At 47.7% G+C, this 25,858-nt stretch overlaps 1 protein-coding gene across 1 annotated transcript in view; it reads left to right on the forward strand.

Moving 5' to 3' along the window:
• The first annotated feature begins 367 nt into the window (after positions 1-367).
• LOC129326995 (zinc finger protein 91-like) overlaps positions 368-25,858 on the forward strand; it is a 51,840-nt gene continuing 26,349 nt past the window's right edge. Inside the window, exons 1-3 of the mRNA XM_054975358.1 lie at positions 368-439; positions 3,560-3,689; positions 15,366-17,269. Coding sequence (XP_054831333.1) covers positions 3,569-3,689; positions 15,366-17,269 — 2,025 coding nt within the window. The 5' untranslated portion in view covers positions 368-439; positions 3,560-3,568. The remainder of the gene's footprint in view (positions 440-3,559; positions 3,690-15,365; positions 17,270-25,858) is intronic.

The raw sequence follows: 25,858 nt of genomic DNA on the forward strand, positions 1-25,858 counted from the left end.
AGGGGATCTAACAGGGTAAAATTAAAATGAATAAAGTACATTACTAGAAATAACACCGAAGCATTCAAATCAGTAAAGCAGCATTGCTGTTTTAAAGATTATTTAAGGTCAGTGTACAGACAGACATTCACATCATTTCCCAAGCCCAATTCTGAGCAGGGCACAGAAGACCCTCCACAATGCAGACGTCCCGCCCAGCGAGCCGGGAAACCTCCCTTTCCCACCCCCTTGGGCTTCTTTGTCTCATTTGGGCTCCGCCTGCGCAGGAACTACAACGCCCAGAAGGCCACGCGCGCACAGAGAGGCCAGCCTGCCTTTCTCCGGCGTCGAGGGGGCGGCGGATGCGCTTTGGGGGGAAATGGAGGGCCAGGGCGGCTGGCTTCTTTCTCAGCTTACCCGGGCGGTGGGAGACTTCGGCTTCTGCGCGTCTGCGGAGGAGGTGAGCTCAGGGAGGCATGCACGGATCTGGGGCAAGGAGAGGGAAAACACGTGTGAACGGGATGGAGGAGGAAGAGGGGCTGTGGGGGCTGAGCCCTGGCTGCAGTTCTAGGAGGGAAGCAGGGGGGGGGTGATGCAGGTCAGTAAATGAGGCACCCTCGAGGCTGGGGAAGCAATGAGGAAATTGCTTTGGAAAGGAAACATTCCAGGTATGGGATGCACTATAAGGAATGTCCGGATTGCCTGTTGGAAATAATGGGAGAGGCTTAAAGGCCCGTTGGAGATAATGAGAGCAGTGACTGCCAGTTTTCCCGCATAGAAAAGAAACAAGGTCCCAGGAATGAAAATCAAGTCACTTAAAAGCACCAGTACTAGGTATAGAACCAAAACAAGATGTAGTTTTTTCTAATCAGTAATCTTCATATTTACAATCAAAATGAAATACAACAAATGTAACAACATGAAATACAGTCAATATTTCCAACAATCTATATCACAAGTGGTCTATTAATTTTTGAAAGAAAAAATGACTCCTCCAATGAAAGAATGGAAAGAAACTGTCCTCTCTTGTATAAAGGTGCTTTCTGATTTCTTTCTGTTTTCTTCTCTTTCAGGCTTCCGAGGGGCTCCCCTGCATTGCCCTCCTTCCACGAGTCTCAGGAGAGAGAGGCAGAAAAGTTCAAAATTAATTGTTCCAAAAATGCATTAGTGTAAAGCTGCTTTCTCTTCTCTTATAGGTAAGTTATGAAGAATATGGGAAGCTCCCAAGGGGCTCCACAAACTTGCTCTACAAGCGGCCAGCAACAAATAATCAAAAAAGTATCTCTCGTGCATAAATTCAGCGCACTCATTCCATTTGTCTATTTGACAAATTGAATTTATGACTTTTTTGACTATGTGCAAGTTCATTGCTCCGGTGGAGGACTTTCTGGCCCCTGAAGAAATGAGTATTGTATGAAACAAGCAGATTATTTGTTGCTGGCCGCTTGTAGGGCAAGTCTTTGTTGCCCCTTGGGAGCTTCCCATATTCTTCACAACCTACCTGTAAGAGAAGAAAAGAGAAAGCAGCTTTACACTAATGCATTTTTGGAACAATTAATTTTGAACTTTTCTGCCTCTCTCTCCTGAGACTCGTGGAAGGAGGGCAATGCAGGGGAGCCCCTCGGAAGCCTGAAAGAGAAGAAAACAGAAAGAAAACAGAAAGCACCTTTATACAAGAGAGGACAGTTTCTTTCCATTCTTTCATTGGAGGATTCATTTTTTCTTTCAAAAATTAATAGACCACTTGTGATATAGATTGTTGGAAATATTGACTGTATTTCATGTTGTTACATTTGTTGTATTTCATTTTGATTGTAAATATGAAGATTACTGATTAGAAAAAACTACATCTTGTTTTGGTTCTGTACCTAGTACTGGTGCTTTTAAGTGACTTGATTTTCATTCCTGGGACCTTGTCTCTTTTCTGCTGTTTCCTTCCCAAGGAATACCTCTTGTTTGTTTATAGTTTTCTTGCATAGTCTTCATTGTAATACATTTCAGTACAAAAAATGTTGAAAATAACATGATTTTCCATAAATGTCTCTAGGCCTAGATTGCCTATTCTGGGACAGGAGTGGCAGATCACAGGGTGGGGTGATGGTTCCTAGCAATAAACTCTGTGCTCTGGGGCTGGAATGAAAGCCCCCGTAGTGGAATGAGAATTTCTGGGAACAGACTCAGGGGCTGGGCAGGGTGGGTGAGTGGCTCTCTCCCTTTTGCAATGCAGGAGCCCCCTTGTCTGAGCGCCTGTCCACCTTTGGCTCTCTGCAGTTCTAAACCTTTTGCTAGAATTAATGTTAAAGAGAAAATGGCCCGGGTGGCATCTGTGTGGGAAAGGTGCGTGTTTTCGCCCTCTTCACCGTGTTCCAGGCTGCCAGCCTGGGCGGATCCTATTCTTAAGCGCTGCAGGGGCCCCTGGCCTGATCCAAGGGGGTTCCTTGTCTGTTCTCCCAGTCCCTGTGGTTCCCGGCACTTGAACAATTTTAGGGGGCTCTCTGGACCTGCATGGTGCACAAGCTGAACCAAAAGAGGTGTTTGGCCAGATTTGGTGGTAGAGAATTCTCAGTCCATTTTATGCCTTCCTTTGGAATATGGTACCAGTGAGCATTACTCTCCAGAAGACCTCTGAATTGGCACCTGGTCTGAAGGTTTGTTTTGGAAAGGAAGGGATATTTTCTACTCTGTCTTTCCCCCCCTACATCCGCCTTCCTGGCTTTTAGGGACCGCTGCAAAATAGCAGAGGGACGTTTTGGGGAGAAGGTGGGCCAGGGGGATTCCATTCCCTTGTTTTTGGCCGTGCAGCTCCCACAGGGATCCTGAAATGGGTGGCCAATTTTAACTTGCCTAGTCTTCAATTTCTTGTTATAAATGGACCCCTCCCCCAAGTTAGTAATTTTTCTTCAATATATTTATCTTCCCTTTAAACTCTTTCTTTCATTTGAGAGCCAAAATCTGTCCAAATGATTCTGTGGCTTCCTTGTTGCTCAGTTGTCAAACATTCCATAATGCACAAAAGGTCTCAGATTTCTGCAGCAGGTTTGTGCATAGCTGTCGGTGCCCTGGATCTCTCACCTGCCGAGTCCCAAAAATCACGGCTGGGGTCAGGCCATGGGTGTGTTGAGTGGGTGGGAATGAAAGAAAAGATATAATGACCTTAATTAGGCTAGTTTATGTTGACAGAATTGGATGCAAGCTTTTAAGTAACACAGTAAACCTCTACAAACAGAAATACATCAAGTAGATACAGTCTGTGCAAATACATTTTCCATGTATTTCTGGGACAAAATGTGCAAGAAAGTTCAGTAGATAGTTGCACAATCAGTTCAGTTTTTTAAATATTTAATTGGATTCAATCAACAGAAGCCCAGTTCTGGGCAACGTCCTGTGGTTGTATTTCTTGGAGGCTTTCAGTATCTTACATCTCAGAGGCTGAAAAACAGGATAATGCCATTTTTCTTGCCACCTGTTTGATGTCTGGTATTCATTGGCTCAAAGGGCTGGCTGGTGGGATTCTGCTTTCTTTCTTGAACATTCGGGAATGGGAATCGATGATCAAGGGGGCAACATTTTCCTCTTTTAGAGCTCCCAGATGTCCTTTGAGGAGGTGGCCGTGTTCTTCACGGAGGAGGAATGGGCTCTCCTGGATCCAGGCCAAAGAAAACTCTACTGGGAAGTGATGCAGGAAAACTACGAGACCCTGGCGTCTCTGGGTAAGGAGCCTTTCTCTTTTATCCTAACTACAGAATAGAAGGGAGGGGAGGGGGCTGCATCCTCCTTTAGCCCTCTTTGATTTCAGGGCTCAACGTTCATTGGCCACAGAGGAAAGATTGGAACTCCCACCCCTGGGGATATTACAGTCCGTGAAAAAGAAAACATTCAATACATTCATGCTGAAATCTGTTGATGAAGAGGGCTCTGATCAGGAGAGGTGGACGATATCGAATTAGGTTCATGATAGGAAATCCATGCAGCTCGTATTTCCTTCTCTGGTCTTTGTATTTTGACATGGATTGGCTCTGCGGGAGTCCTCTCCTTGTGTGATTGAAGCTGATGGGAGGAGAGAGGAACTGGTCTTCCTAAGGAGGGGCCCCTGTTCCACGGTAGAGCTCCTGCTTTGCTTGTTGAAACTCACTGGTTCGACTTATGCCAATTGGAAAGGGGTTTAGAGAGAAGGGCCTTTGGCTGCACGGCTGGGAAAGGCCCTTGGCTCAGGCCCTCCGCAGGCACCCCCCCCCCTTGGTTGGAGTGGAATCTGTGAGTCTTCTGTTGCATCATAAAGTTGAGGAGCAAGGAAATGGGTGCCGGGCAACATATGCTGCCACCAGGTTCCAAGTGATGAACGGGAATTTTTGAGTCAGAACTGCTTCCCCTTGTAACGTTTCTCCTGTTCCTTATCCAGCTGAGAGCAGGGGGTGCCAAGCCAACCTTGGGCCAGCCCCATATTCACAGTATTTCAACTGCAGATTGATGAAACACACCCAAATACATTGGAAACCTCAGAATATAACAGCAAAGGAGCCAGTTTGGTGTAGCGGTTAAGAGTGCAGGACTCTAATCTGGAGAACCGGGTTGGATTCCCCACGGCTCCACTTGAAGCCAGATGGGTGACCTTGGGCCAGTCACAGCTCTTTCAGAGCTCTCTCAGCCTCACCCACCCCACAGGGTGTGGATAATAATAACATGCTTTGTAAACCGCTCTGAGTGGGTGTTCAGTCATCCTGGATATAAATCGAAGGTAGTGATGATGATGCTGGTGCAGTCTGACATGGCTACCCATTGGCTCGCTGTGCTCCTGTGTTTTCTTTTGAGTTCTGCTTGCCAAAGATGAGCAACTGTCCCTTCCATGCAGGGTGTACTTCGTTTCTGCCCCCTCCGCCTCCCCACCGGGGACCCAAAGCAGCTGGCGTGGCTCTCTTCTCCATTTTATCCTCGCGTCTCCTCTGAGAGGTATGCTGGGCTGAGAGATGGTGGCTGGTCCGAGGTCACCCAGGGAGCATCCATGGAAGCGTCCCAGGGATACAAAGCAGGTCTCTGAGGTAATACTTAGACGTTCTAATCGCTGCCCTGCCCTGGCTCTGAGAGCTCCGGGAAGGGGCGGTTGAATCCCCTTTGTCTTATTTTCAAGCCTCCGTGTCTGGGCTTCCTTCTCACAGGCCATCTCCAGGAACCCCCTCCCCATTTCTTCCTCTTTCCCACTTACTATAGAGGGGCGCCATCTCACCTCTCGCTTTGCTTGCCAGCTCCAGTAGCCATATTATTTTGGTCGGGGTATGCTCATTTGAGACATTTAACAGTATTTTGAATACTGAGTGAGCAGTTCTGACCGAGGTTGCCATCCTCCAGGAGGGGGCTGGAGATTTCCCTAAACTAGCAGTTATCTCCATAGTAAACAGACCACTTCCCCTGGAGAAAATGGCTGCTTTAGAGGGAGGACTCTTATGGCCTTATGCCCCACCCTCTCTAGGCTCCACCCCCAAATCTCCAGGAATTTCCCAAAATGGAGTTGGCAGCCCCAGCTCTGCCTCCTGACAAAAGAGTCCCATGAATACTGGATGAAGCAAAAACCTCAGAGATCATCTTTTCCTGGCAAACTGTAGGCAAAACTAAAGATTTATATAACCCCTGTGAGGTAGGTTAGGCGGAATATACATGCCTGACCCAAGGTCAACCGTCCACTTTTAGTGGCAAATGGAGAATCGTTTGTGGACCTCCTAGATTCTGGAGAGGTCCTCTAACCACTCAACTTCACTGCCTATGTTAGCTCAGGGACATTCTTAAACCTTCTTTGTTTACCAAAGGAGGGGATAGTGTTCCGTTTTCTTTCTCTGGGCTGCCAACGGGTGTGTGTGTGTGTGAATTTTGAGACCCTTACCTTTATTTATTGACGAGTTATGCCTGCCATAGTCAACTGTAGCTTCTGCTGGAAATTCAGGGTGGGGGGAGGTGCTGGAAATTAGCTGGGCCTCAGTGGCCCAATTACCTTCGTTTGGAGCATAGCAAGTCCCATCTCCATCCTGAAGCAAGAGGCCAATTTTGAGGCCCCTCTCTTTATTTTTGGGTGAGCATTGCCTGCCCCGGACGGCCATTGCATCTGAAGCAAAAAGCCAAGGGGGCGGAGGTTTGGGGGGATTGGGTGCTCCGGGATGTTGCGATTCCTTTTGTGTTTTGCCCTGTGTTTGATCTTCAATCATCCCTGATCCAGGCTGGGTAAAGAAGGGGGGCATTGCGGCTTGCTCTGTGCTTGATCCCAGCTGGTTGAAGGGGGGAGGTCATTGCCACTTGCTCCACTCCCGATCCCAACTGGGTGATGGTGGGAGCAGGCATTGCCACTTGCTCCACTCATGATCCCAGCTGGTTGAAGTTGGAAGGGTGGACATTGCTGTCTGCTCCGCCCTGGTCCCAGCCGGGTGAAGGCGGGTGGTGAGCATGGCCACCTCCTCCACTCCTGATTCCAACTGAGTGAAGGCAAAAGGTGGGCACTGCCACCTGCTCTAGTCCAGATCCCAGGTGGGTGAAGGCAGGTTACGGGAATTCCCACCTTCTCCATGCCTGATATTTGCTGGATGAAGCGGGGAGCAGGCATTGGCTCTTGCTCTTTGCTTTATACCCAGCTGGATGTGCGGGCATTGCCACCTGCTCCTGTTCTGATCCAAACTGGGTGAAGGGGGGCTGGGCATTACCACCTACTCTGCACCTGATCTCAGTTGGGTTAAGGCAGGCTGTGGGCATTGCCACCTGCTCTGTTCCTGATCCCAGCTGGGTGAAGGAGGGGGGTGAGCATTGCCTCCTGCTCCCTTCCTGAACCTGGCCTGCACTGCCTGCTGCCCTGAGCTCTCTGGAGTTCAGGCTGCCCTGCCTGGGCCTCCCTCTGCAGCAGCGCCCTCTGGTGGGGCACCAGTATAGGAAGTGAGTTGTCTGGAACAGGCTTACTCTTTTATATAATAAGATGTTTATACACATTGCTTCTATTTATTGGGGAGGGAGGAATAATCCCCAAATTATTTTTTTCAGATTTTTTTAAAATAATGTTTTCAGATTATTTATTTGTGCAAAAAAGAAACAAAAAAGAAAGCAAAAAAGAAACAACAAGGCAAAACCAAACACCAGTCCTACCCAGTGCCAGAAAATCTATACATAAGCGTTTATAAAAGATCCCCAGATACCTAAAAATAATTCCCCATGCATTGTCTATATGTGATATTTTCAAATGTTGATAAGTCTATAAGTTCTAACACAAAATTAATATGAGTAATGACTTCCTCCCAGAAGGACCAAATAACCAGACTTGTGCAGAGCATATGATCTAGCTCACTAGATTGTTGTTTCTCCACAGTCTGGCACAGAGGGTGGCGCTTGTAGACCGGGTGTCACCACATTACCCTCTCCTATGTGGTGTCCTTCAGTAGGTGAGCCTCTCCCCTATGCTGTTTTATATCTATATGCACCCCCTCACCCAGATGGTGGTTATTACTGTTTGATCTGGTGTCTTAAATCTGCTCTATTGTATGTTTATATTGTTTATATTGGATGTTATTATTCTGTAGTTTTACATTGTGAACCCACCTGGGACTCTTTATCAGAGGGCAGGCTAAAAAACCCAAATAATTGCACCTGAGGAGCATGTGGCAATGTGGAGCATGTGGCAATGCGGAGCAAGTGGCCCCTGCATTCACCCAGCTGGTATCAGGACCAGAGCAGGTGGCAGTGCCCACCCCGCTTCAACCAGCTTTGATCAAGAATGGAGCAGGTGGCAACACCCACCTCCTACCTTCACCCGGGCAGAATCAGGCACAGGGGAGGAGGCAATGACCTCTCCCCGCTACACCCAGCTGGGATCAGGTATGGAGAAGGTCACAGTGCCCACCCTCCTTAACCCAGCTGGGATCAGGCTCAAAAGAAGCAGAAACGCCCACAACATTCACCAGGCCAAAATCAGGCATGGAGCAGGAGGCAATGCCTGCCACCCCTCACCTGGCCGGGATCAGGCTTGGAGCAGGTAGCAATGCTTACCCCATGCATTCAGCTGCCTGGGATAAGGTGCAGAGCAGGAGGCAATGCCCACCTTCTCTTTTCATGGCTGCAAACAGGTGCGGAGCAGGTGAAAATACCTGCCCCTCGTCACCCATTTGGGATCGGTCACAGAGCAGGAGAAAATGCCCACTGCCACTTCACCCAGCCAGGATCAAGAGCAGAGTAGGTGGCCATGCCCACCCCCCATCACCCAGTCAGGATCAGGAGAGGAGCAGCTGGCAAGGTTTGCCCCCCTTCTCCCAGCCATGATCAGGTGCGGATTAGGAGGTAATGCCGGCCCCTCCTTCACCCAGCTGGAATCAGGAATGGAGCAGATGGCAATGCCCACTCCCAGTTACACCCAGCTATGTTCAGCTATGTTCAGGTGCAGAGCAGTCGGCAGTTCCTGTCCCTTCACCCACCCTGGATCAGAAGTGGAGCAGGTGGCAATGCCATGTCCCCCCACCCTGGAGGATCAGGCAAGCAGCCCATTGTATTTTTTCCCACAACCAGCTTTGTTGCTAGTCCTACTACATAATTGAGTAAGCGTATTTCAGACAACTCACTTTATACCCTGGTGCACTGCTGTGGAGGAAAGCCCTGGCGAGGCACAATGTCCCTCCAGAAAATGTGCTGTGACAGGAAGGCCAGGCAAGGATCAGAATGGGAACAGGTGGCAATACCAGCTGCCCGCTTTCACCCAGCTGGTATTAGCAGCGGAACAGGTGGCAATGCTCACGCCCACCTTAACCCAGCGAATATTAGGAGTATAGCAGGTGGCAATGTCCACCCCTGCCTTAATCCAGCTGATATTAGGAGCGGAGCACGTGCCAATGCCCGTCCAATGCCTTAACTCAGCTGGTATTAGGAGCGGGGCAGGTAGCAATACCTGCTTCCCTTCAGCCATCTGGGATCAGGAGCAGAACAGATGGCAATGCCTGCCCCTCCATCTTCACCCAGCTGGTATTAGGAGAAGAGCAGGTGGCAATGCCCACCCCACTTCAGCCAGGTGGGATCAGGAGCAGAGGGGGTGGCAATGCCCGCCCCTGCCTTATCCAGCTGGTATTAGGAGCGAGGTAGGTGGCAATGTTCTCCCCCTTCAACCATCTGGAATCAGGAGCAGAGCAGGAGGCAATGTCCATGCCCCCACCTTACTCAGCTGGTATTAGAAGTGGAGCAGGTGGCAATACCCACCCCCAGCAATTCCTATCCCCTGCCTTAATCTAGCTATTATTAGGAGCAGAGCAGGTGGCAATGCCCACCCCTGCCTTAACCCACCTGGTGTTAGGAGTGGGGTAGGTGGCAATGCCCACTGCCCTTTCAGCCAGCTGGGATCAGAAGTGGCAATGCTTGCCCCCACCTTATCCTACTGGTATTAGAACTTGAGGATGTGGCAATGCCCACCCCCGGCAATTCCCACCCCCACCTTAACCCAACTGGTATTAGGAGTGGGGCAGATGGCAATACTCACCTCTCTTCAGCCAGCTGGGATCAATAACAGAGCAGGTGGCAATGCCCACCCCCACCTTATCTAGCTCACATTAGAAGTGGAGCAAGTGGCAGTGCCCACCCCCGGCAATTCCCACCCCCACCTTAACCCAACTGATATTAGGAGTGGGGCAGATGGCAATACTCACCTCTCTTCAGCCAGCTGGGATCAATAACAGAGCAGGTGGCAATGCCCACCCCCACCTTATCTAGCTCACATTAGAAGTGGAGCAAGTGGCAGTGCCCACCCCCGGCAATTCCCACCCCCACCTAACCCAGCTGGTATTAGGAGAGGAGCAGATGGGAATGCCCAACCCCCTTTTAACCCAGCTGGTATTAGGAGTGGAGCAGGTGGCAATGCCCTTCCCTGCCATAATGCAGCTGGTATTAGGAACAGAGAAGGTGGCAAAGCCCACCCCACCTTCATCCAGCTGAGATCAGGAACAGCAGATGGCAATGCCTGCTCCACTTCACCTGTCTGGAATCAGGAGGGGAGCAGGTGGCAATGCCCACTCCCACCATCACGCAGTTGGGATCAGGAGTGGAGCACGTGGCAATGCTCACTCCTTGCCTGCATTTGGCTGGGATCAGGTCAGAGCATGAGGCAGTGCCCTTCTTCCCTTCACCCAGCCAGGATAAGGAGCGAGCGGACTTATGAGAATAAGTCACTGAGCAGGCGGCAATGCCCATCCCATTTTGACCCTGCCGGAATCAGGCACCAAGTCGGCCGCAATGTCCATCCCTCTTCAACCTGCCAGTATCAGGAGCAGAGCAAGTGGCAATGCCCGCACCCCCTTCACCCATCGGGTATTAGGACCGGAGTAGGTGTCAATAACTACCCCTCGCCTTAACACAGGTGGAATTTGGAGCGAAAAGTAGAACGAGTGAATAACACACAAGTAGGAAATAAGGCTTAATCACTAAAAGTTATCACAACAATATAATAGAGTAAAAAACTCACCAGTACCAATCAAGGAATCAAATGTATCATCATCAAAATGTCATGCACCAACAAATAATTCCATGCAGCTAGAAGTGTCCACATGGGGAACAATACAACAACCAATAAAGGAAGATATTCAACAGGTCGTTATCTTTAAAGTCAATAAATAACATCAATAGAGACAGTAATTAGTATTCTTCTTTTCAGAGGAAGTGTTCACGGTGAGTTGCAACACTCAGTTACAATAAGATATTCAACAGGCGAGAACAGCATTTGAGATTCATTGTGATTGTACTGACTTTGACTATTTGGATGGACTTGAGCACAGACGTACTGAATGATTATTGTTGGGGTGGATATACTTTTCCCCTGAGGAGGTTATGAATATGAAACTGCGGTACTAAGCCGGCACTGCACATCAGGCATCGTGGATCTATACAGCTGCAACCCACCGTCAACACTTCATCTGAAAAGAGAAGAACATTTATTACTGAGATATTTATTGACTTTTCTCATACTTACCTGTTGAATATCTTTAAACATTTGGATCCATTCCAAATTTCACAATCAAAAGCTCCAATGCAAAATAGTCTGGAGAAGGCACGGCGTTCAGCCAGGTGTTTATGTCCTTCTTGGAGTTTTGATCCAAAAGCAAAGCCCAAATCCAAATGTCAGTATTCCAGTGGCTCTGTGTGGGGCGCTTGCCAACAATTCCTGCTCAACAAACTGCTAGCTCGGGTTTGTTTCGCATGAGAGAGCTTCCTCAGGAGCAAAGGCTGAAACAATACATAAACATCTATAGTGCTGCGTTTCCCCAATGTACTCTCATTTCCATCTCCATAGAACATGTGTTACTTACAATTTTAAATTATTTTTGACATTCTTACAAATCTTGTAGGTCTCTTTTCTACCAGTTTCTCCCATCAAATATCGGGCACCTCAATCGCAGGCAGGTGGAGTCAAGAGACAGCGTTCAAAGATCAATTTAAAGGCACTACTCGTCCTGCTGTCCTTTGTTTTTTAAAGTGACATCCCACCGTGTGGTATTCTTTGCAGCTCACTATCCAAATCGTTTCCACTGCGACTATGCTAATCATCCCCTTGCCACTTTAAATCACAACGCGGTGCCAAAGGTTACAACTATTCCACATTCAATTACATATTACTTATGCACTCAAATTGTTGTCTACTTAGTACAAATAAATACAGTGGCTTATACCAATGAATATGGACATCACGTTCTCAGAACTTCTAACTGATCACGGAGAAGAGTTCATTAAACATTCTATTGTCCTGTTGAAACAATAAACGAAGTACATTCCAATCCTAACCTATTCCTCCAAAAAACATGATAAATCCCAATCCTGATCAAGTCCCTCCAGCGCTAACAATTGTAACTTGTAAATCCACCGGGCTTCCCGTCTCCAAAGATGATGATGTTGTATTCTGCCGTCTTTGTCCCTAACCACCTCTATTACTGTGTATCTTAGATCTCTTTCTGTATGGTTCTTACGAACAAAATGGGAAGTGAGGGGAGCTTCCTCTACCCTCTGTCTAATTTTGGATTGATGTTCCTGTGTCCTAATCCTCACTGCACGGGTGGTACTGCCAATGTATATTTTACCACACGGGCATTCTATAAGACATACCACACCTGGAATGCTGCAGGTGGAAAACGTCTTCAACTGAAGATGTCCATTGGATTGCTTAAGTATCACCACATTACCTGTGATTGCCAACCTGCAAACACTGCAGTGGCCGCAGTTGTGATGACCTCTGGGGAGTTCTCTCTCCTGGTTCTGTGGCTGCATGTCTGAATGTACCAGTTTATCACGAAGGCTATACATGTGTCTATAACCTACCCTGGGTGGGTTGTGACAACATGGTAAATGGGCAACTAAGTGCCCATGCTGTTTAATAATCCATTTAATGATTTTGGCACTCTCGCTGATTTTTGCTTCTTCCAGTTAGGGTTTTAGGAGCAGAGCAGGTGGCAATGCACACTGCCCCTTCAGCCAGCTGGGATCAGGAGTGGAGCAGGTGGCAATGCCCACCCTCACCTTAACCAAGCTGGTATTGGGAGCGGAGCAGCTGGCAATGCCCACCCCCACCTTAACCCAGCTGATATTAGAAGTGGAGATGGTGGCAATTCGCACCCCCTGCTATAACCCAGTTGGTATTAGGAGCAGAGCAGGTGGCAACACCTACCAGCTGAGATCAGGTGCAGAGCAGGTGGCAATGCCCCCCTTCACCCAGCTGGTATTCAAAGCAAAGCAGGTGGCAATTCCCACCTTCACCTTAACCCAACTGGTATAAGAAGCAGAGCAAGTGGCAATGCCTGCCTCCCCTTCATCCAGCTGGGATCACGAGAAGATGGAGATGCCCACCCCTGCTTTAACCCAGCTGGGATAGGAGTGCAGGACGTGGAAATGCCCGCATCCACCTGAACTCAGCTCGTATTAGCAGTGGAGCAGGTGGCAATTCCCTCCCTGACCATAACCCAGGTGGTATTAGGAGTGGAGCAAGTGAAAATGCCTGATCCAATCACCCAGATTGGATCAGGAGCAGAGCAGATGGTAGTGCCTGCCCCCTTCACCTTTCTGGAATCAGGAGCAGATCGGGTGGCAGTGCCCACCCCGGCCATCACCCAGTTGGAATCAGGAGTGGCAAAAACACCCAACTACCACAAGGAGGCAGTATAATTATCTAAAAATACTTACATAAATTTTTATGTATATTTCAGGCTTTTAGAAATTTTTAGAAATTTTAAAGTGCAAAGTGCAGCATATGAATCATACAAAATCTACAAGGTCATAAACCACAATACATATTCAGTCAATTCAGTCAATGGACAAGAACAAGTCATTCAAATTATAAACACTCCGACTGCTGAGAGACACTTATTGTTTTCCATATGTCTTTCTCAGAGAGTAGACCATTCTCCAGATGGGAAAGGAGCTGTGATCAATCTTCAGCAACAGCCTACGGGTCTTACACCAGCTGATTTTCAATTCCCGTTTCACACAACAAGCTTCTTCACGGGCATGATAGTACAAACTATAATAAAGATACAATACAAATATGTAATGGTTGGAAATTATTAATATAAATGTAACAACACCGTGTCCTATCCATTTACTCACTGGTCTCTCACAAGCCTTAATCATAACACCCAGTTGGTAAGATCTGACGGAGCAATGCCGTGTGACTCACCAAACACTAAACTCTTATATAACCAGCCAATTAAAGGGACAGTGAACTCTTGTGTATCCAGCCAATTAAAGGGACAGTAACCACAAATAAATCATAGCGAATGCAGCTACAATCTAATTACAAAGTCTGTCATTTGTAAGTTATCCAATATTTAAGTACACCATCTTATCAGGAAATAATATATCCGGACCATATACAAATGACAAAAAGGTACTTAAAAGGAGCAAGTTATTTACAGAATACAAATTGATTTTACAAAAAACAAGAAAATTCCATTTCATGATTCAACCCATAGGGGAGCAGGCAGCTAAATTCATAAATACATTCTGTTTCCAACTGTAATAATTTACGTGAACAATCCTGTTGGGGTTTCAATTCCAAAGAGTACAGGACAGATACTTTGATATCTCTAGCCCCATGCTGATGTTCCAAAAAATGGGCTACAAGTGGTGCCTCTGTTACTGCATTTCTGATGCGCGAAATGTGTTCCTGCACTCTGATTTTCAAAGGTCTTTTGGTGCTGCCTATGCACACTAAAGGGCATCCACATTGGATAATATACACCACATTAGGTGTCCTACAGGTGGAAAATTTGTCAGCAAATTTCTTATGTATCCTAGGCGCCCCAGTTGTGTTAGCATTGGGATCAGGAGTGGAGCAGCTGGCAATGCCCACCTGGCTGGGTAGGAGGCAATGCCCTTCTTCCCTTCTCCCAGCCAGGATAAGGCACGGAGCAAGTGGCGATGCCCACCTCTTTCAATCTTTCAGAATAAGTCACTGTGGAGACAGCCATGCACACCACCGCCTTAAGCCAGCTGGTATTAGGAGTGGAGGAGGTGGCCATGCCCACCCCCCACCTTAACATAGCTGGTATTAGGAGCGGACCAGATGGCAATGCCCACCCCCACTTCCACCAGCTGGGATCAGGAGCAGAGCAGGTGGCAATGCCTGCTGCTGTAACCCAGCTGGGATCAGGAGTGAAGCAGGGGGTAATGCCCTCCCCACACCTTCACCTGGCTGGGTTCAGGTGCAGACCAGGAGGCAATGCTCTTCTCTTCACTCAGCCGGGAGAAGGAGCAGAGCAGGTTGCAATGCTCACTCCCTTCAACCTACCAAAATAAGGCACTGAGCTGATGGCCAAACCCACCCCCTTCACCCATCTGTAATCAGGCATGGAGCAGAAGGCAATGCCTGTTTCCCCTTCACCCGCCTGCAGTCAGGAGCAGACCAGTTGGCAATGCCCACCCCCCTTTACCCGGCCTGTCTCAGGCATGGAGCAAATAGCAAAGCCCATCACCCTCTCACGTGACCGAGATCAGGCATGGCGCGGGAAGCAATGCCCATTTCCACTTCACCCAGGTGGGGTCAGAAGCTGAGCAGGTGGCAATGCCCGCCCCCCCTTTTCCTGGCCTGTATTAGACATGCAGCAGGTAGGAACCCCCCCTTCAAGTAAAAGAAATCACGCGTGAAGCAGGAACCCCCCCCCCTTTCACCAGCCAAGATCAGTGATGGAGGAGGAAGGAATGCCTGCCTATCTGCCCTCCCATTTCTAGAGCCCGTTGTATTTTTCCCCACAATGTGCTTTGTTGCTAGTGATTACATGTTCCTGTAATTATTTCAGGCCCCCAGTTCTCAGTGTAAAAAGTACTATACACATTTTACTTGCTAAAAGATATTTTTACCTTTTTTATGTCCTGCTTTTAAAAATTTGATTTCTGTCTCTGTTTTGCAGTTGCAGATGTGAGGGAGATGGCAAGTGAGAAGGAACGAGGAAAGGCAGTTGTGGAACAAAATGAAGATCTGGAGGGAGAAGCAAAACCGGGGGATCAAGTGGTACTAAAGAAGCAGCAGAGAAGCAAAAAGGAATCAGAACAGAAGCAGAGGAAGAAATTGCTTGCCCATTGCTTGAGCAGGAAGACAGCTGAGATCCCAGGCCATGATGAAATGCAGAAGAGAAAGAAAAGTCATAAAGGTCCCAGGAAAGCCAAAACATTGAGATGCAAACTCAGACTTAAAATATGTCAGAACATTTCAACATGCTGGAAAACATATAAACACTTGGAATGTGGAAAGACTTTTTTTCAGAATAGTAAGCTGACTAAAATTCAGAGGATGCCCTCAAGCGAGAAGCGATACAAATGTTTGGAGTGTGGGAAGAGCTTTTCTTCCAAGAGCCTCCTAACTAGACACCAAAAGGTTCACACAGGGGAGAAGCCATATAAATGCTTGGATTGTGGGAAGAGCTTCTCTCAAACTGGCCACCTAACTAAACATAGAAAGGTTCACACAGAGGAGAAGCCATATAAATGCTTGGAGTGTGGGCAGCGCTTCTCTCGGAATACCTACCTGACTAGCCATCAAAAGGTTCACACAGGAGGGAAGCCATATAAATGCTTGGAGTGTGGGAAGAGCTTCTCTTTCAATAGCCTCCTAACTAGACACCAAAAGGTTCACACAGGGGAGAAGCCATATAAATGCTTGGAGTGTGGGAAGGGCTTCTCTAGGAATTATGACCTCAGTAGCCATCAAAAGGTTCACACAGGGGAGAAGCCATATAAATGCTTGGACTGTGGGAAGAGTTTCTCTCGGAATTACATCCTAACTATCCATCAAAACGTTCACACAGGGGAGAAGCCATATAAATGCTTGGAGTGTGGGAAGGGCTTCTCTGAGAAAGGTACCCTAAACAGCCATCAAAAAGTTCACACAGGGGAGAAGCCGTATAAGTGTTTGGAGTGTAGAAAGAGCTTCTCTGAGAAGAGCAGCCTAACTAGACATCAAAAGTTTCACAGCGGGGAGAAGCCATATAAATGTTTGGAGTGTGGGCAGCTCTTCTCTCAGAATTGCCACCTGACTAGCCATCAAAAGGTTCATACAGGGGGGAAGCCATATAAATGCTTGGAGTGTGGGAAGAGCTTCTCTTTCAATAGCCGCTTAACTAGGCACCAAATGAATCACACAGGGGAGAAGCCATATAAATGTTTGGAGTGTGGGAAGGGCTTCTCTGAGAAAGGTACTCTAATGAGCCATCAAAAGGTTCACACAGGGGAGAAGCCATATGAATGCTTGGAATGTGGGAAGTGTTTCTCTCAGAAAGGTTCCCTAACTGTCCATCAAAAGGTTCACACAGGGGAGAAGCCATATAAATGCTTGGAGTGTGGGAAGAGCTTCTCTCAGAAAGGCTCCCTAACTAGCCATCAAAACATTCACATGGAGGAGAAGCCATATAAATGCTGGGAGTGTGGAAAGAGCTTCTCTCAGAAAGGCTCCCTAACTAGCCATGAAAAACTTCACACAGGGGAGAAGCCATATAAATGTTTGGAGTGTGGAAAGAGCTTCTCTATCAATAGCTCCCTAACTACCCATCAAAAGCTTCACACGGGGGAGAAGCCATATAAATGCTTGGAGTGTGGGAAGAGCTTCTCTCAGAAAGCTTCCCTAACTAGCCATCATAAGGTTCACACAGGCGAGAAACCATATAAATGCTTGGAGTGTGGGAAGAGCTTCTCACGTAGTGGTGACCTCACTAAACATTATGTGATTCACACAGGGGAGAAGTCATATAAATGCTTGGAATGTGGGAAGAGCTTCTCTCATAGTAGTGGCCTCGCTAAACATCACAGGATTCACACAGTAGTAGCCATATAAATGCTTGGAGTGTGGGAAGAACTTCTCTTAGACTAACCACCTAACTAGGCATGAAAAGGTTCACACAGGGGAGAACCCATATAAATACTTAGAACATGGGAAGAGCTTCAATGATAGTAGAAACCTTACCATACAACTCAATAAGCACACTGGGGAATAACCATCCCATCATCATTTAGTTTTGCCTTGTCTGTTCAATGAAGTATTTGATGGTAGCTTTCCCTGACAAGGATCATATATCTTTCTAATTCCCTCCTTATTCTCCCCTCCATCCTTTCTCTTAACTTCAAACAAACTTACATACTACCCCCGGTGAGCAAAACATGCATATTTTTCTCTCTCCTCCCTTAAGGCACCTCATGTTCAGTCTCCCCATAGTATGTGTAGTTTTACAACCCCACACCATAAACAGTCCCCTTAGTTTGTTCTAATCTAAAACTCCATTGCGGGCTAATTTCTTCCCATCTTCACCGCTTGAAACAAGTCAATTCCTTCATGTTGTTCTATGTTCCAAATTTCAATTCCCAAAGCAATATGTCACAAGCAAAAAATGAAAGGACATCTCTTGCAATCGGCAAAAAGATTATTTCAACCGCAGCTTGATTGAAGGTGTATCTCCTTCAGTACACAAAGTGTTCACACGAGGGTTGACAGATGGCCAGTTCTGAATCAGTTTGGCATTTGTGCTTGCTGTTTGTGAATAAATTGAGCAAAGGCTGACAATATAGAAGTTCAGTATTATTATTAATTGAGAAGAGAATACTTCTATTTATGTGCACAGAGAACAATAATCAACTTGGGGTTATTTTCCTGAACTAAGGATCTCTGATTGCCAAACCTGACCTCATATCCTGGATGGAGAAAGGTGAAGAGCTGTTCATTGTGTTGTGTAAAGAAGAGGAGGGACCGAAAGATATTTTTCAGCCATTTCACCACGGCTGTCGGGCGGTGATCTACGATTTCTACTGCATCCTGCGGGTACTTGGATAGTGAGATATAGAGTTGGGTATCGTCTGCATATCAATAACATCCAACTCCATAGCTGTGCATGAGTTCCTCTAAATGTTTTACGTAGAGGTTGAATAACATGGGAGATAGGATTGCGCCTTGCGGGAACCCCACAAGATAGTTCCCGTTCTGGAGATAGCTGATCTCCGACAGCAACCCTTTGAGTCAGTTCCATGAGAAACGATTTAAACCAGGCCAGAGCACATCCTTTGATGCCCACTTCTGTTTCTAAACCCCTTAACAGGATGGCATGATCTACTGTGTCAAAGGCTGCAGATTGATCCAGGAGGAGCAATATTCAGACAGAGATCATCCACTAATGCTACTAGTGCTGTCTCTGTCCCATGCCCTGGTCTGAAACCTGACTGGAAAGGGTCCAGAGTGCTAGAATTATCCAAGAAGGTCTGGAGAGACGATGAAACCGCAAGCGACTAACAGACTAACAGTATCTGGACGATAGAGAGGGGAAAATCAGAGAAGGGAGAATGGCAGCGCAAGGGAAGGACACATTGCCAGCTGTGTTAGTTGATAGCACATAATCCAGTGCACAAAGCAGAAAGTGGGCTAAGCTTCCAGGGAGAACCTGCCAGCCTGTCTTTGTAGCTGGAAGGGCAACATTATAAGAAGCGACAGAAAAGGAAATCAAGACTCAATCAAAGAAGCAACATCCTCCAGTTTGCAAGATCTTAGTAAATCAGTTAACAATAGGCTGTTTGGAAGTCTTTCATTCATAGGGTTGACACAGGTTGGAGACAACATGAGGGCACATGACACATACACAGAAGGACTGTAAAGAGGGACATCCAGCACTGAAATTATTTAAGCGCAAGGTAGTCTCTCACCTCCTATATGGAGCTGAAGTGTGGGGTTGGAAGGAAGATATTCTAACCAGTCTTGAGGTAATCCAAAACCAATTCTTGAGACGGATTTTGGCTTTACCCAAAGGCACTCCTGCTACTCTGATGAGGGCCGAAACAGGACTCCCCTCCCTTAGAGTCCAGGTACACCTTGCAGTTGTAAATACTGGAAAAGGATCAATTTTTCCAGTTATGACTCCTTAAGCTGCCAATCAGTAAATTACTTACTGTCCAAAGACCCCACACACCCTAGCTTTCTATCCACCATTGGCAAAAGGTATACTATCCCGGATGACCTGTTAAGGGTCTCAGCCAACAACCTCCCACTTAAGGAGTGGATCTACAAGTCAGATGCAGTGATGGATTGGCTATCAACATTAAAAACTAAGGCAGCTCCTTGGTATAAACTAATCAAATTTGACCACTTAAGATCTCCCTACCTAGCCAGTATTTCTCATTGTAACCTCAGAGTGTCTTTCACTGCTCTGCTCTTCCAGATGATGCAGACAGCTCTTTTGGCAGGGCGTTATTCTCACATCCCTATGGAACATCACACCTGCATTTGTGGGTTACCTGCAGTGGAGAACCTTTCCCACTACCTACTTTATTGTCCATTATATTGTGTATAGTCCATTATATAGTGTACCCAGAGCTAAATTATTGGCCAGAATCCTATCAGTCACAAACACATTCTGCAGTGGAGAAGATTGTTTTTGTTATCTGATATTGATAATCTTGTGTCTTATACTCAGTTTGCACTCGCAGCCAAAAAGATAAGATCTAAGGTGGTACTGAATGAGGCTGTTTCGTGATTCCTGGGATAGTTTGGCATACTGTAATGTTTTAATTCATTTTAATTAACCACTACAAACTGTGATAATGGATTTAACTGTTTATTAGTCGATGTTTGGTAAATTGTGACGGCCTATGGCTATAAACTCTTTGGAACTTTGGTAAAGAGGAACACTTCCAAGAAATTGAGCCTTATGCTGGACTTCATCACTTCAGGCCTGTGTGGTGCCACCTGGGAGTGGATTAAACTCAGCAGAATTGACTTCTAAATAAATTTGCTTCGGGTTGGGCAGTAAATCACAAATGTTTTCATGACCACATGCTATTGTAGTGAAGAAATTCAGAACAATTTTAAAAGGGGGGTTTAGACAAAAAATTAGAGGAATAGGGAAGCATTCTCATCCCTTTTATCTCTGTGCTAATAAAACACAAAACTGAATGCGATCTTTGCACTAAGAGCGGGCCCTTTGAAAGGCTCTATACAGGCTTCATTGTTCAGTCTTTAGAACAGGGGGAGGGAACCCTGGACACGTGCCTAAGAGCAGCACACCAGAGCATTTGGCCTATGTCAGCTGGCTGTCTGGGCTTTTTTGCACACTCACCTTGTTCCTGACTTGCTTAGCACTCGATCCACAAACAGTGGAAGATCGCCATGCACCAGTCTTTGCCCCCTCCTGGGATGCAATATTAGCACCTTGTCCGGAAATGTGGTTGTGTTATTCTGAGAGCACATTTTATCCACCCACAACAGCACCAGGGCTCATTTCGAGGGGGACCGTACAGGAACGCAATTCTGGCAGTTCCCTGAAGAGGTCACATGACAGGTGGCCCCGCCCATCTGACCCTCAGCCATCTTGAGCCCGTTTTGGCCTGGATTGGGGCCGAAACAGCCCGGATCAGGCCTTTGACGGGTAGTGGATCACTCTCCAGAACAGCAGCAGCCCGATCCTGACCATTTTGGGCCCCTTTTCAGCCCCTTTTTGCCATTTTGGGCCCAATTTCGCATCTGAATGGCCAGGATTGGGTTCCTAAACAGCCAGGATAGGTGATGTCAGGGGTGTGTGTGGCATATACAAATCAGTCGTGCTACTGACACACTTCTGGTGATGTCAGAGGGCATGGCATATGCTAATGAGTTATGCTAATGAGTTCCTCCAGCTCCTTTTCTATGAAATGACCACCTGAACAGCACTAATTATAAAATGATCACATGATTATAAAGAAGTACCTTTTTCTGTAGTTGTTCATTTTTCTGAACATTTCAGCTTCTAAATCTGTGACTTCCTTTTTAGTAAGCAATATTTTGCCCTGATTTGTTGCTGAGTTTTGCTGATCGTGATAAAACAATACTGAATTATTGATGTTACATCAGCGCTATAGGACAGGCTAATTTTTCAACCGGTGCATGTTTTAGAGTTCTTCTCAGTAACCTAAAAATTAAAGACATTTTACTCAATGGGGCTTACTCCCAGGAAAGTGTTCTTAATATTGCATTCCACCAAGCTGGACAATAACATATTTGACTGTTGAAATCTGAATTAAGTACAAACAAGAACAATTTTTAATAGAGGAATACAAGAAAGAGGTCCAGGAGTCCTCACAGGAGAAGGGAGTTTCCTTCCTCTCTCCACCTCTTGCTGTCTCCTCTGCTCCGGATCTCTTTGCCGGATCTCCCACATCACCCCCTTCTGATTTTCCGTACTTTCACCTTTTCCAGCCCTTTCCTGTCAGAAACCCTTTTCAAATGCCCTGGATTGAACTACAGACTTTTGACAGGCAAAACAGGAGCTCTGCCACTGGCCAAGGGCCTCTCCTTGGCTCTTCTCTTATCCCCAGTCCTGCCTCTGCTCTCCTCCCATCCACATTAGTCACACAAGCCAAACACTGCGGGAGAGGCACTGCATATCAGAATAGAAAAGCTGAAGAATACGGGAGCAGCTGCAGAGTTCTTTTCTCTATAATTTTTCTGTAATTCTTCTGCTTGTAAAAGGAGGGGGGTGACTTTCCTTGCTGGGGGCAAATATTTGGGGGGGATCTCTTGAGAACATCTAGACTGATCCGCTGAGTACCCTTCCAGCTTGGTCCTACCAACATTAGAAAGTAACAGGTCCAAAACCCTGGAAAATTCCTTATAGCAAATTCTGCAGTACTCAGGCAACCTGGCACATTGGACCAATAAGAAGAAAATGGAGCAAGGGGCATTAGAGTCGCTTATTTGATCTCATGTTTCAGAGTATGCTTTGTCAGGGGATATAAGAGGATAAAATTAAAATGAATCAAATGTATTAATTCAAATAACTCACAATGCATTCAAATTATTAAGGGGACATTGCTGTTTCAAAGATTATTTAAGGTCAGTTTACGGTCAGACATTCAAAACACTCTTCAAGCCCAATTCTGAGCATGGCATAGAAGACCCCACACAGGGCAATTGCCCACCCCGCCCTCCAGCAGCGCAAGGCGGCGACCCCAGGGGTTGAGATCTTAAGCTCTCTCAGCCACTTTAATTCGGGGCCGCAAGGGCACCTGGGAAATGTAGTTCCCGGGGGGAGGACCAAAAGAAGGACAAGACCAGGAGAGTCGGACAGAAAAACCCTCCCCCCCCCCGCCTGCCCTCCTTTCCCAAGCTGGTCTCTCCTGCATGGAGCCCTCCTAGGAGGCTTCTCGACCCACCGAGGCAGGAGAGCCGGGAAACCTCCCCTTCCCTCCCCATTGGGCTTCTTTATGGCGTTTGGGCTCTGGGAGAAACTACAACGCCCAGAAGGCCCCGCGCGCACAGAGAGGCCCGCCCGCCTTTCCCAGGCCTCGAGGAGGGCTGCAGAGGAGCTTTGGCGGCAATGGAGGTTCAACGCGGCTGGCTTCTCTCTCGGCCTCTCCAGGCGGAGGGAGACTTCGGCTTCTTCGTGCCTGCAGGGGAGGTGGGTTCAGGGCGGCGTGCACGGATCTGGGGCGAGGGGCGGGGGGAAAGCACGTGTGAACGGGATGGAGGGGGAAGAGGAGAGGGGGCTGAACCCTGGCTGCAGTTGCCCCTCTCCTAAATGGCCTTTACCACGAGGGAAGGCTTAACCAGGTCAGTAAGTGAGGCAGACTCGGGTCCGGGGAAGCAAGAATGAAATTGCCTTGGAAAGGAAACGTCCCAGGTATTACAGATTTCCAGGGCACAAATGAACGTCGGCCCAACAAGTGGGGGGGGGGAGGGGGGAGGCGGCGGGTGCTGCCCCTCTTGGCAATGCAGGAGCCTCTTGACTGACCCCCCCCCTCTGCCTTTGGCTCTCTGCAATTTTAAACTTTTAACAGAATGAACAAGTTAAAGAGGAAACGGCCCAGGTGGCATCTGTGTGAGGAGGGGTGTGTGTGTTTTTGCACACGTGGGTGTGTTCCATGCTTGCGACCTGGGTGGATTTTGTCCTTAACAGCTCCATGGGCCCCTGGTCTGATCCAAAGGGGGCCCTTGTCTGTTCTCCCCGCACATTTTAAGGGGCTCCCTTGGCCTGCACCGTGCACAAGCGAAACCAAAAGAGGTGTTTGGCCAGATTTGGCGGTAAGAATTTTCAGCACGTTCCGTGCCTTCCTCTGGAGTGTGATTCCCATGAGCGTTGCCGTTGGTCCGCAATATATTTAACTGGACTCAACCAACAGAAGCCCAGTTCTGGGCAACATTCTGAGTTTGTATTTCTTGGAGACTTTCACTGTCTCAGTATATGCCAGAGGCTGAAAAAAAAAGAATAATTCCATTTTTCTTGCCATCTGTTTGATGTTTGGTATTCACTAGGGGTGTGCAAGGAAAAAACTTTCGGCTTTCTTGTTTCGGGATTACCCGAAACAAGATTCTCTACCGGCATTAGCCGAAAGCCGAAACAAGAATCTCTTTCGGGATTCGGGATTCGGCATTATTTCGGCATTCTTTCGGGATTCTTTCGGGTTTTTTTGCTGGGAAAATGCCTCCGTCTTTCAGGACGCCTGGAGGAGGCATTTTCCCACCAAATAAGCCCAAAATTGGTGGGGACCTTCCTCTAACCCTTCTCTAACAACTACCCAAGTTTCAGACAGATTGGACTTTGGGGGGCCATGTTATGGCCCCCCAAAGCAGGTCCCCCCATCCTCCCCATAAGAAAGCAAAGGAGCAGCATATTGTTAGCATGCTGCTGCTGATCTCTCTTCATTATTTCCTATGGGGAAAAAATGAAGAGGCAGGCTTCCTTTGCCAGGGGTGGCATTTTGCATGCAAAATGCCCCCCAGCCCTCAGGGGCCCTTCTCCCACCCCTCCTCCCACCCCCCACCAAGGCTCAGCCTGCTCCCACTTGGGGGGGCCATTTCATGGCCTCCCCAAGTAGGTGCTCTCAGCCCCTAAAGTCCACCCCTCACAGCCCCACACAAACCCAGTTCCCCCACCCCAGCTGCCACACACAGACCCAAATCCCCCCAGTAGCCCCTCACAGACCCAAATCCACCCCCACCTGCCCCACACCCACCATAACCCCAGGAACAGGCTGGCCTGCCCTCCCCTTTTGGGAACCCCTAAACTCTCTTTCCCAGGGCAGTTCTGCACAGACAAGGGGTGCCACAATGGTGGCAGTGCCAAATCGTCCCTGGGAAAGAGCACCTGCCCTGGCACACAGACAACCACCCCCCTGACCCCCCCACCACCCGCAGAGAAGGCTGGCCAGCCTGCCCCATTGTTCCCTATGCTGGGAACCAACCTCCCATCAAAGAAGGGAACACAGACACACAATCATTAAGTTTAAAAAACCTTTATTTTCTCATTTTCAAATTACAAGTGGTCAACAAATCACAACATATTACACTTATTGTCCCTCATAGCACAACACAACACAATTAACTACACATCAGAGAATCTTAAACACAATTTTTTTTTTGAAATGGACAAACAGTAAAGTTTTGAACATTACAACAGGTCACATAGTGAGCGGGCACAACAGGGCATGGAAACAGAAGATGATCATAATAACTACCAGCCTAATACAACTCTCCCTCCATAACATGACTTAATGGGGGGGAACCACAGCAACAAAATCCCCCCCCCAACCCTCTGGGGCCCTTCTCCCACCCTTCCTCCCATCCCCCCACCAAGGCTCAGCCTGCTCCCACTTGGGGGGGCCATTTCATGGCCTCCCCAAGTGGGTGCTCTGCTCTCATCTCTACCACCGACAGCTGGGAGAGGCTTGTCTTGCCAGGGGTGGCATTTTGCATGCCAAATGCCACCCTCACCCTCAGGTGCCCTTCTCCCACCCTTCCCCCCTACCCCCCACCACATGCATTCCTTGACAATCAAGAAATCTGGAGTTAAATATAATGTGCATGTAAGTCCCTCAAAGACAGAAGCAATATGGAGGTAATGACCCATTTGATTTCCACAACCTCAGACACAATTAGGGATCCGTTTCCCCTTGGTGGGGGATCCCCCACTCTCACCTATCACCCCGAAGGGGGAAAGTCAGTGAATGAGCCTTCAAGGTACGCTCCAGGGGCTGCTGCCGTGATGTCACTGATGTCATCTGGCTGCCCTGAGAGTATGCCTGTGCTTTGCAGTGGGCTGATTTGGGCCCTACAGGCCAAAGCAGGATCCCTTGTGGCCCAAATCTGCCTGCTGTGAATTGTGCGTGCTCCCCAGCCTTGTGTGATGATCACATCACCTCCTAGAACAAACATCATCATGCCAGAGCATTGCCATTAAATGATCATGCGTGTGTGAACAGACCCTAAGTATCCTGTAGGCTTCAGTGATGGTATAGTAATGTTTTCACTCACATTATAGAGAGAGAGAGAGACAGAGAAGGGGGGGAGGCACTGAAGCTAGATTATTTCTTCTATTTTACTGTCCCCTTCCAAAGCCAGGGTGGCATTGGCACAATGCCCCCCTCCCCCCGGCCAGAGCCTTAGTACCAGTATGCATTGACA

This window comes from Eublepharis macularius, chromosome 4, assembly GCF_028583425.1.
Source record: "Eublepharis macularius isolate TG4126 chromosome 4, MPM_Emac_v1.0, whole genome shotgun sequence".
NCBI lineage: Eukaryota > Metazoa > Chordata > Lepidosauria > Squamata > Eublepharidae > Eublepharis > Eublepharis macularius.